Source organism: Lacerta agilis, chromosome 8 (assembly GCF_009819535.1).
Source record: "Lacerta agilis isolate rLacAgi1 chromosome 8, rLacAgi1.pri, whole genome shotgun sequence".
Classification (NCBI taxonomy): Eukaryota; Metazoa; Chordata; class Lepidosauria; order Squamata; family Lacertidae; genus Lacerta; species Lacerta agilis.
Genome location: NC_046319.1, coordinates 7553914 through 7566404, shown reverse-complemented (window position 1 = coordinate 7566404; position 12491 = coordinate 7553914). Strand labels below are relative to the sequence as shown.

The 12491-nt window shown below is 45.6% G+C and overlaps 1 protein-coding gene across 2 annotated transcripts in view; it reads right to left on the bottom strand.

Annotated features, from left to right (window-relative positions):
* MAPKAPK5 (MAPK activated protein kinase 5) overlaps positions 1-12491 on the bottom strand; it is a 28773-nt gene that overhangs the window by 1649 nt on the left and 14633 nt on the right. The window contains exons 8-13 of one of the 2 annotated variants that reach the window (XM_033159270.1): positions 11787-11867; positions 9871-10058; positions 8871-8991; positions 7008-7138; positions 5422-5543; positions 555-659 (exon numbers count right to left, since the gene is read on the bottom strand). In XM_033159270.1, coding sequence (XP_033015161.1) covers positions 555-659; positions 5422-5543; positions 7008-7138; positions 8871-8991; positions 9871-10058; positions 11787-11867 — 748 coding nt within the window. The remainder of the gene's footprint in view (positions 1-554; positions 660-5421; positions 5544-7007; positions 7139-8870; positions 8992-9870; positions 10059-11786; positions 11868-12491) is intronic. The other variant, XM_033159271.1, reaches the window with a different exon arrangement.

Here is a 12491-nt window from a genome sequence, read left to right as displayed (position 1 = left end):
AGCCACCCCACTCCAGAAACCAAGCTAGAGGCACAAGGCAACAGCAGCTGCTAAGCAGCTGTGATTTCTTTGCTATATATGCAGGGTGACTTGTGGCTTACTGAGCAAATGGTTAAAACAAACCATGGCTTAGCATTATGTGTGTATGCAAAGAATCGAGTCAGAGGAGGTGCCTCTTGGTCCCAAGCAGAACTTGAAGGAGGGCCCTTTTCAGCCTTTGCAATAGTTCCTGAAGTTAACAAAAGCTGGCAAGTGTTTTTTGCACACAGTTCAGTACGGCGATAACAGAGCCATCACTGAGCATGGACAGAGAGCTGCAGCTTCACATGATTCTTGTTATCGCATTTGGATCCTGACTGACCTCCAAGGAGCTCAAGAATGCATACATGGATCATCCCACTTTATTTTCACAACTCCATGAGACAGATTATGCCGGGTGGAGGTGATATCAAGGCCGGGGAAACCAGAGGGTGGGGCAGAAGGGACGCTCAGCTCTGCTTAAAGCCTCTTGAGGCTGGGCTCCCCACTCTTTTTTAATGCCAAGAAATATTTACCGTTCCAGCTGAAGGTCTGCAGCGTGTCTCGCAACAATTTACACTCCCTGTTATATTTCCAGGCCTCCAGCATCACCTCGTTCAGCTTCTCGTCTTCGTTCTCACCTGTTTCAGAATGGGAAAAGGGTCACAGGAGGGTCCATCACAGCCCACGCCAGGCTGCACAGATGGGAGGAGAAGGGCAACTGTACCCCCACCCCACAGCAGTCCAGATGCATCAAATGTTCTGCGGTTTGGACCCAAAATAGAAGTGCAAGGGGGGGGGGGTTCTTCAATGGGCGGGGGTACATACAAGGCCACAGATCTCAGAACTCTGATGTCTGCAGAGGTCCCACAACTTTGCCCCATCTTAACTGAAATCACATAAGAGGCATTCAGGAGAGGGAATACTGGGGGTGCATTGGTTGTTTGCAGTGGGGAGGGTCCTTGCCATCCAGAAAAGCCACAATCCAAAACCTGTTCCAAGTCCATTTTTGAGAAAGTGCCTGTCAAGGGAAAGTTCTCCTATTTGCTCCTTCATAAACACGATCCAGTGAAGCTACTTGAGAGGTACAGTTAATCCAACAAAGCCAAGAGAGATTAGATTTGCTCCATTTTGGTTATCCTTCTGCCGGCAGAGCTAAGACCTTATTCAGACAGGCCTTTGGAAACCAAAATGATGCTGACCACTGGGCCACTGCGAGGACAAACTGTGCTTTCATGGTTGGTTTTTAAATATGTTTAGATGTAGTATTTCAATCATTGTTTTGAACTAGTTTGTTTTTATTACTTTATATTTTATAATGTTGTGAGCCACCTTGACTCCCAACTTGGGAGAAAGGCGGGGTGTAAATATGTAATAATAATAATAATAATAATAATAATAATAATAATAATAATAATTGCTGTAGTTAGCCAGGCTGAGCTGCACTTGCCCATTTGTAAAGATACTGCAGAAACACACTAGGAACTTGCCCTAGTGGATTTTTACAGCTCTTTTTTGATTCCCTGGTTTGTTTTCTGCTCTTTCCCATCCCTTTGCAGTGCTTGCCCACCTCCCCAGCTAGGCTCAACATGGAGTGAAAAGGCGGGGGGGGGGGGGGAATGGGACACAAGTTACTGCTATTCTTCCTTTCATCACCAGTTTTACTGTGGGAATAAGTGAAAGGGAGTTGGTGGAAGAAGGGCCTATTTTTATTGAACCAGCTTACGACCTGCAGTTAAAAATACAACAGTAAAATCAGATCAGAACCAGTAATGTAAAGAAGACGCCCAAGATGTGCATTTTGACAAGGTGCCTAAATGCCAGAAGTCAAGGAGCTTGGCCTGACATCCCCCCTGGCAAATTCCAAAGAACGAGGGCCTCCACTCAGAAAGGCAACAGCCTGGCCTCAGATGCTTCATCAAGATTTTATAAGGATGTGCAGGCAGGAGGGCAAGAACCTTGGTTTTTCTGGATAACCTGGAAGCACCAGGCCGTGTGGATATTCACAGAAGGCCTTTTCAATCACTGCACCTGTCATGAAACGCTCCCAGGACAAGGCCTGCCTGGTCCTGCTGGTGGCAGCCTTCCCACACATGGCTAAGAGCTGCTGTGACAGAAGAGCAAGTGAGGAAATGATTTGACAGGAGGGGGAGTGAGGATGGCAGATAAGAGTCTGTATGTTGAGGAAATGACAGGGGGGAGAGAGTGGCTGAGAAGGACACACAGAGAGAGAAATGAGACGAGGGATATATTTTAATAGCCATTATGGAACTTAAGTTATGCTCACTGCATGTAAAAGTGGTATTATTATTATTATTATTGACTTCCGGCGGCGACGCCATCGCCGGGTGGTCGAAGGCTGCTTCGGGTCCGAAGCGCCTTGTCCATCCCGGGGGTTAGGAGCCGCGCTACCGCAGCGCGCGGCTCCGGTTGGGGTGCGGGAAGAGCGTCCCGCACCCTGGGCTCCCCGGCTGCGCCCGCGGAGGCTCCGAACCCTTCCCTCGCCCCCCCTGTAAAGGGGGAGTGGGGGTGAAGGGACAACGGAGCCGGGCTTACGGGGACATGCCCCAACCGGGATGTAAATGCGGCGGCAAAGCCCGCGGTGAGCGTCTAAGTTCTACCTGTGAAGAATGGAGCTAAAGGAACCCGGTGGTCGTGAGTAAATAATCTTGGCAGAAATCGTGTTTTTGGAACGATCCGGGGGGAAGGAGAAGGGCAGCCTGCCTCCCTCCCTTCGAGCCTAAGAAATTAACCAATTTGAGGGATTGCTGCCACAGAACTGGTCACAAAGTATTTAAAATCGATACATGAGACTGGCAAACCTTTTTCTGGGGAAGCTAACTAGTGGAAAATATCTCCATTTAAAGTTGCGGTGTTTGCGCTCCAGCTTAGGAAAATGGCGATGAACAAAGAGACAGGAGAAGAAATATGATACCCACTTCCTCCTCCTCTGCCAGTATGTTGGGTTTCGTCCTTGAACTGGTATTGAACTCTGGACTAACAGATGAACAAAGGCTCACTGCCCTGAATGTGGAATTACTTTATAGAAAAGTCAAAGTCTTGTGTGGGGGTCTGAAATGGAACCAAATGCCCACAGAGGAGGCTTATAAAACTTTTGATACTTTGGAAGAAAGTCTTGCCAAAGAGCTGAGAGGATGGATGGAAAGATGGGAAGAAATGAGTGAGCTACTTCGGAGAAGAAATTCGCTCTTTGGGGGTGGCAGCCCCAAGGCGATGTCAAGATTTGCTATATCCAGTCCCCGAGGTGTGAGCTCGGGGGCCAGGGACAGAGAATTAAGGTATTTACAAGAAGAAAAGGAATGTTACAAAGAACCGGAGAAGCTGAGAGAGGAAGAGATGGACACCTCGGAGCTCGTGGCAAGGAGAGTTTTGGACTGTGCCTGGATCTGTGGACATTTGGAGAGGGAAGCTGCATGGAAGTTCAGTGCTGATGCCATCAGGAAAAGAATAATGGACAGAGGAGGTGTGGGGTGAAGTATTAAGTAAAATCCAAAGCAATCTGTTATGGCATTTTGAAATCGGAGGGTGAACACTGTCAACAATAGTTTGTTTTATTATTTGTTTGAACATGAAAGGAGATATTTCAAGTTTTTATGTTATTAGCAGCAATTTAAAGGATAGAAGAGATAGATTTGATGAGGACGATGTGTGAGGATTTATGAGGATGTAGTATAAATAAAGTCAATTTAAGTGGTTTAAGTTTATAGATTAAGAAGATTAAGATTAAGATGAAGATTAAGACGAATGTTTTATTCTATATATATAATTAAGTTTAATTTTTTAAATGAAGAGGTTAAAAAGTAGATTATGGATATAAACTCGAAGGTGAAAAGGCAGGGGAAGTCAACTGTCAAGATTGGAAAAAGAAATTTTTTTTTTTTTTGAGAATGTCTAAGTAAGAAGAAAAATCATGGCAATTTTTGTATTAGATGTGTAATTGTATTTGTTCTGTATGTGTATAAATGTAGGTGTGGTTAAGGTTGTATGTTGTTATAAGTAAAAATGTCAATAAATTCTTATTAAAAAAATATTATTATTATTATTATTATTATTATTATTATTATTATTATTATTATTATTTCTATACCAGGGGTCAGCAAACCTTTTCAGCGGTCCCTCGGACCTTGTGGGGGGCCGGACTATATTTTGGAAAAAAATAATAATGAACGAATTCCTACGCCTCACAAATAACCCAGAGATGCATTTTAAATAAAAGGACACAGTCTACTCATGTAAAAACACGCTGATTCCTGGACCGTTCGTGGGCCGGATTTAGAAGGCGATTGGGCCGCATCTGGCACCCGGGTCTTAGTTTGGGGACCCCTGTTCTATACCACCCTCTACCTGGACAGAAAAGTGGGATGTAAAATACTAGTATGCATTATTTTTCATTTCCTCTCCCCACTCCCAGAGCAGAATGTTGGGAAGTCTAGAAACCAGTATTAATTGCATGTTAGTCGTGGCGAAATGGTAAGCGGCCAGCAGAGGGAGACAGAGGGATAGTTTGGGCTATAGGGCCAGTTTAGGCCTTTGTCAATGTCACTGGGCCAGACACAGCTGTCCTTACAACAGGTACACACGTCAAACAGAGAGAACATTTTAATGTGTGAACACTCAGTAATGAGAGTTCCATTTCTATATAAAGCAAATACTATCAACAGGGGATGGACGTTTTTAGTTGTGGCGCCTCACTTATGAAATGCTGTTTTCAAGGAAGCCCACCTGGAAACTTCAGTGCTATCCCTCACACAGACATTTGAAATGTTCCTGTTTTTATTAGCTTGTTCCAGTAAATGTTCTGCTGCACTGTTACTCTGGCTGTGTTGTGAGACATAGGTCCCACTATCCACCCATTTCTTATCTGCATATTCGCTTATCCGAACACAAAGAATGATGCCCAAATCTTGTTACACAAATGGCCGATTCTGATATTCGAACAGCCACAACTTGCCCACTTCCGTACTTGCCATTTGCTGACCGACGGCACCCATTTTGGTGCAGCAACCATGGAAAGTGGGAGCAGGGAGAAAGATCAAATCTGTTTTTCCTCTGTCTCTCTTTTTTGCTGGTTGGCTGCAGCCATTTTAGAAAGAAACCATGATGGGAGGGGGGTGGGAGAGATCATGGATTAGAAATGTTCCCATAGGAAACAATGGAAACCATGGACTCCTTAAGCAAACACTCGCCTAACCAATGATTTCCAGGGAATGCATTGTTTTCGGCAAGCGGGACCTGCGTGTGCAGTTATGCTTCCATGCTGCTGTAAACCAGTGTGACGTGCAAACTGTGGCTGTTGGAAAAAGGGTTCAAAAGCACAGGTGACCTGTGGCCCTCCTACCACCTCCCTCTCCCACAAACACAGCTTGTCTTAAAATCTGCGACCTTTACCAGCCTGTGGCAGGATGCACTGGGCAATCACGTCACGGAGCTTTTCCAGGGCGACATTGGAGTCTTCACTGCTGTTCTCAGGATCGTGGATATACACGCTGTCCTTTGGTTTTGTTCTGTAATGAGACAGTGGAGAAATGTGAGTGCCCCAAGCATCAGGGTCTCCCAGCGCCTCCTTCAGCTAATATCAGGTGGGCGTTCTGGATTCTTGTTTTGCCTAAGAGAGACGTTAGCCGCCAATGAAGAAGCTTGTGCCGGAGGTAAGGGAGCGACCAAGATGGAGATTCCTTGCTTGTTCCCTCCTTCTACACTTATTCCATTTTCTGGGATTCCCCACCACTCCAGCTCCTTGCCAAGCACACCACTCCAGCTCCTTGCCAAGCACACTCGTACCTAAGGGACCGCCACTCCTGGTATGTACCATGTAGGACCTTAAGGTCCTCAAATAATAATCTTTTGGAGGTCCTGAGCAACAAAGATGCTAGGTTGGCCTCAACTAGGGCCAGGGCTTTCTCAGTATTGGCCCCGACTTGGTGGAACAGCCTATCACAAGAGACCAGGGCCCTGCGGGATTTGGCATCTTTCCGCAGGGCCTGCAAGACGGAGCTGTTCCACCTGGCCTTTGGGTTGGTTTCTGTTTGATATTTATGCTTCATTCTTTTATTGGTGGGCTATTTGAAAATGAGACTGCAGTTTTAATTTTGAATTTTTAAATTTGTATTTTAATCTGTATTTTAAATTGATTGTTTTTTATGTTTTTGCTGTGATTTTAATTAGTGTTAGCCGCCGTGAGCCCGGTTTTTGGCTGGGAAAGGCAGGGTATAAATAAAAAAATTATTATTATTATTATTGAGTGGCTGTGAAGAAATTCTCCCAACAGCATCATGCATCCATTACTGCAGATCATGATGAAGACGTTGAAGGAAAAACAATTTTCCTTTCTTTTCTTTTCTTTTTTAAAAAAGCTCTCCTCTTCCCTTTGCTGTTCATCCCTTTCACTGTCTTGTTGGGCAACGGGGCTGGAAGAAGAGCCTCAGAGCAACTCTTCCTCCTTCCAGTAGGGAGCCACCCTCAAGAGCAAGACGCCATCCCAACCCCCAATGCCCATGACTTCCCTAGCCCCAGTTGTCAGCTTTTGGGCAGGTCCCCAGCTCCTGTGCTATAGCAGTGGGGGACTTGTGGCTGGGACCAATGTGGGCCGGAGCCCAAAAACATCTGGAGAGCTGCAGCCTCCCCATCCCTGCCCTGGAAGAAGCGGAATACCTCCAAGACCGGTGCCTGCTGTGTGTTTCAAACAGGCCACACAGGCAGCTCCTTCCCAAGGACAAGTTTCTTGCTTTAGCAGGTTTTTTTATTGGGGGGGCGGGGGTTTGGACCCTGTGGCCATCCAGGTGTTGTTGGGCTGCAATTCCCACTCATGCCTGACTGCTGTCCATGCAGACTGGGACTGATGGCAGCTGGAGTCCAACCATATCCGGAACGCCACTATTCTTCCCTAATAAGCATTTGACTCTCTTCAGCTCTTCCTTCCCCATTCTTGAACTGCCCTCCTGTAGCCTTTGCTTTGGGATAATATTTACCCCAGCAGCTTCCTCTTGCGCAGGATAGGGTTGTTGACAGAATGGAGGGGTTTGAGGCTGACTTTGAGATCCTGGATCCTCATGTTGGCCAGCTGCTCTGCATGTGCCTGCTGAATCCCAGCAACCATTGCCTGGTACAATCAGGGTGGGGCGGGGGGCAAGAGAGAAGAGGGAGACAAAGAAATCACAAGTCAGGTTTTGAATTAACGCATAGAAGTGATAACAGAAACCAACTGCAAGAGGAGTGTTGAGCCTGAGTCCAGCACCTGCTTCCTGAAGGCCACAGAGAGAGGCGAGCCACCCCAAGGGATACGGACCCCAAAATAAGGTTGGCTCAGCCTTGTATTTAGATTACCTCTTGACAAGAGGGAGCGATTTACAAAAGCCTCTAACTAGAAAGCTCGTGGCATGAATTTGCCATGCAAGGGTTCCATCAACAGCACAGACAGACGGTGCTTGGGTGAACAATTTCAGATCTCCTGGAAGTGGGCTCCGTAACAGCATGGTCAGCTGTCAAACAACAACATTTGGTTACAGGTGGGTAGCCGTGTTGGTCTGCCATAGTCAAAACAAAATAAAAATTTATTTCCAGTAGCACCTTAGAGACCAACTAAGTTTTATTCTTGGTATGAGCTTTCGTGTGCATGCACACTTCTTCAGATACACTGAAACAGAAGTCACCAGATACTTAAATATAGTGGGGGAGTGGGGAGGGGTATTACTCAGAAGGGTGGTGGGAATGGGTGATCAGCTGATAGGTGTGGAAAACCTGTTGACTGACTCTTAATAACGGCTGCAATTAGTCTTGCAGGGAAAGGCAAGGGGTGAGATGGCTAAAGATAGCTTTGTCATGTATAATGAGATAAGAATCCAATGTCTTTGTTCAGACCAGGTTTCTCATTTGGGAGAAACCCAAATTTGGGACAACAACATTTGGGACGCTTCAAGAAAATATGACAGAGGGATGTGTTATTAGAACCACACTGCCTCCTCTCCTAAAATCCAATTCGGCTTTTAAGACAAGGAATCCCCTCTTGAGAGTGCTGTGCTTAGTCAGGACTTAGTGTAGGCTTCCTCAACCTCGGCCCTCCAGATGTTTTGAGACTACCACTGGTCCTGCTAGCTAGGGATCATGGGAGTTGTAGGCCAAAAACATCTGGAGGGCTGAGGTTGAGGAAGCCTGCCTTAGCGGCTTGTCCCTCAGCTCCGGAATTTCCTGCCCTTGCAACCTGCCCGGCACCACACATGGGTCGCCGAGGATTACGAATCTTTGCTCTGCAACTTGTCATAGCAACAGGAGTGACACTTCTTGGTCCAGCTCTCCCCAGCAGCAATAGCAAATGGCGCAAGCTGACAAACACTCCAGTGTTCATGAGGACAAGTTACGGTACATCGTGTATGAAAAACCTACCTGTAAACCATATGTTTCCAGGGGGATCCAGAACACTTTTACGTCATCTGGTGGGGTTTTATTCCCTATCCTTCAGATTTAGAAGCTCAACATTCACCATCCATGCCATGGATGTTTTGAATTATATGGATGCGTCCCCATTTCTTTCTCTTACTAGTTACTGCTTGTTTGCTTTGTGTGTGGTATGATGCAATACCCTGCTACCACACTTTTGGGTTGTTAGTAATGTTAATAAAGGCAAAAATATTTATTTTGTAAAAAAGAAAGAAAGAGGAGAAGTATGACTGACTGCGATGCTTCAAATTTATCCTTGCTCACAAGACGCTTGGGAGAATATCGCCACTGCAAATACTGGCCTAGACAAGTAGATGGGCCTGGGATAATTTTCTGCTGACCAATGTTCCTCGATCCTTTAAAACAATCTATTTAGGAAAGCCAAAAATAGTACGAACCTTGTCCATCATTAACTGGGCGGAGGGCAAAATGTTATCAAGAGCCTCCGTGGAGTTCAGCCAAGGATGGTCCAGGACACCTTCTATTGTCAACCTTTCCTCCGGCTTCACCTTCAGCAGCCTAGGAGTTTAAGGAGTTATAGGCATCAATCACAAACCCACCCGTTTCCTTAAAAAATGCACTCCTATCCTGTTCCATTTTCCCAAGTGCGCCTTTAGACTCCATAAAACCCTGAGCAGCTCAACGTCAGCTCTTCTCCGATTACCATCTTCATCCTCCTTCACAAGAGTGAGCTCAAGGTGTCAATTCGGGAGACAAACACCGACAGAGAGGTGACATCCATTGCGTCCTGGTGCCCTGTGTGTTAAATGGTATTGGCCTCTAACTTCCATCAGCCCCAGCCAGCACGGCCAATGGTCAGGGACGGGAACTGTAGTCCAACAAAACCTGGAAGGCACCAGGCAGGGGAGTGTGGGTTTATGAGGCTTCTCATTAAGAGGGTAACAGCGAACCATCTTTTGTTTTTTAACTTTTTGTGGTGTTATTGTTTTCATACTGTTGTAAACCTCTGTGATATATTTTCATGGTTCAGCGGTATACAAATATTTAAATAAATAAATAATCAGCGGCTGGAAGTGGCCAAGACACTGATACTGTCCTTCACAAGTCAACACAGGGAAGTGTTAAGCATATTTTAGAGCACATTCTGATTATGCAGGGAAAAGGGTAGGAAACCTCTCCTGTGGGCCTCGTTAGGACCTTCCCATTTGGCCCACAAGACCATTTCGGCCAAGCCATGCCCACCTGCCCCATGGTAAAAGATACTTGTGGCAGAGACCGATTTATGCCTGGGAAGTAGCAACTATGTGAATGGAAGCCTCCACCTGCTTGTATTAGCTGTGACACCCCCCACCAAACAAGTGCTACAGGCAGCATGACTCACCCACCTGGGAGAGTTTTGCACAACCCCCCCCCCAACCCACTGGTGATGGGACTTACTTGCGCACCATGTCTTTTGCCATTTCAGAGATCTGGCTCCATTCCTCCTCTGGAAATTCAAAGCTCCCTGTCATGATCTTCTTCCGCATGTCCTTGGGAATTGTCCGACTGTGGTGCTTAGAGTAGAAAGGTGGGTAGCCGCACAGCATCACGTAAATGATGACACCCAGGGACCATAAGTCACAGCTCTGGGAGAAGGATAAAAAGGAATTTTAACTTTGTATGCAGCATGAGTTGAAGGGGTCGGGATGAAGGAATAAGGGTCCCCCAAGCACCTTCTTTATGTGCCCCTCCATGAGTGGTTTGGGGGCTTGGGGCCTTGTCAGTGGTAGTCCTCTGTTTATACAATGCTCTCCCCCGGAGGCATGCTTGGCACAGTCTATCTATTTTTGGAAACCATGCAAAGTCTTTTCTCTTTACCAGGGCTTTTACCCTTGATTTGAAGGGAGGCACTGCGGTCTTTTTTAGTGGGGTGCGATCAGTAAGCCCCGATTTGTTTTATATGTATAGCTGTGTTTTTAGACTTGTATTAGATGTTCTTAACTCATTTCAGCGCAAATTGCTTTGGGTCGCTCTGTGAGAAAAGCAACTATCAAAGATGATTGATGCTGATAATAGACGTGGCTGTGTAAATATTCCACACTGAAGAAAGAGGCAAACTCTGCATTGGGGAAAGTCAAATGCAAGCCTTGCATTAGGCAAATCAATGCGTACAACAGACTCCCCCCTTTCTTTTTCTGCACAAATGTCTCTCATACAATGCAAATAGGTGGCAGAAGAGTGTTTTTAATACACGCTAGGAAGAGCTTGATGGTGGGAGGAGAAATATAACTGAGGATGTACATAGTTCTGGGAAACTGACTGGAGGTCACAAAAGCAGAGCATGTGCTGTATTTTTCGCTCCATAGGGCGCACCGGACCATAGGGCGCACCTCGTTTTTAGAGGAGGAAACAAGAAAAAAAATATTTTTCTGGTTTTCCTCCTCTAAAAGCCCTGTTGTTGTTGTTTTTTAGGATCAGCTCAAGGTTTTGCAGCTTTTTTTGCAAAGGGAAAAGCCCTGTTTTTTTGAGGATCAGCTCAAAGTTTTGCAGCTTTTTTTGCAAAGGGAAAAGCCCTGTTTTTTTGAGGATCAGCTCAAAGTTTTGCAGCTTTTTTGCAAAGGGAAAAGCCCTGTTTTTTGAGGATCAGCTCAGATTTGTGCAGTTTTTTGCAAAGGGGGAAAAGCAAAGCTTCTTTTGCAAAGGGGGAAAAGCCCTGTTTTAATGGGGTTCAACTTACATTTCTACAGCTTCTTAAGGAAAGGGAGCCGTTTCTACAGTTTCCAGACAGATAATCTAATCAGCCAGTCAGTGGGGAAACAAACAACCTCCCTCTGCAGCACATTCAACAATGGAGGCCTGGGCAAGGGGGCGGGGCTGAAAGGGAGCCGGGGAGTCTTATCTCTCTCCCAGTCTCTTGCTGATCAGCTGCTGAGTGGGGTCCTTTCAACACCCCCTTTTCTCTTTGTAAAATAAAAGGCACGATCCTCTTTTGGCCCCTGGGCAATTCGGCTCCAGGGACCACCATTCGCTCCATAAGATGCACAGATATTTCCCCTTACTTTTTAGGAGCGAAAAATACAGTAATCATGCAGACACACATTTCCATTCCCTCTTCCCTGTACGCAACTGATTTCTGCAGCTGGTGCCTGCAACGTTTCAGTCCTTTCCCTAACTTGGAGGGCTTCAAAACGTGTGTTTTAAAAAGCAACAACAACAAACCACAAAAAAATTGATGCTTAACACTGCAGAATTCCATACCAGAAATCATCTTCTGTGCCGGGCCTAAAATTCCTTGTGAAAAATTAGGCAAATGGAAAGACAGCTGCTGGGTATATCTGAAACACAGCCAAGGACACTTGGGTTGAGAAGCATACCTTATTGTAAGTGTAGGGCGTTGGCGAGGTAGGAATGATACCAGATTTCTCTTTCTGATGCCTTCTCTGTGCCTCTAGTACCTGCAAGGGATGGAGGGGGGAATATGGGCAATCTTTAGACATTAACAGCAAAGAGGAGAGAGAAACATCAAAGAGACCTTTGTGATCAAGAAACATAGACCATAACCAGACTTTAGCACCTGCTGCAAGGATTGGGAGCAGGGGGCAAAGGGTTACACTGGCTCATAGATGCTTTCGATGCTGCTCACACAAGGAATTTTTAAAAGCAAGCTTCTCACATCAATAGCTGTCAACTGTTATTGCAATGCTGCTCTCAAAGATCTCAGAACAAATAAAGTTGCCATTGTTCTGGCATATAAAGTCCATGAATGGTAAAAAAAAGGCTTTGCAAATATCTGCTTCTTTATTTTGCTTGTGTTAGTTATAATGGCAAAGGAAGTTATATAACACACCAAAATCCAATTCCCTCGGAACACTGTTCGGCCTCCCTCTTCCTTCCAAAATTTCAACAAGCACTACTAACATATTTTCAGACTTTTACCAACACGGGAGCTAGAAAACTCAAGGTTTTATTTATTTTTTAATGCGAGACGAAAACTCAGGTTGCCAAAGTTCAAAACAAATGCCTAAGATTTGTACACTGACACCCGGTCTTGTAGAGGGCCTAGGAACAAAACATCTTGA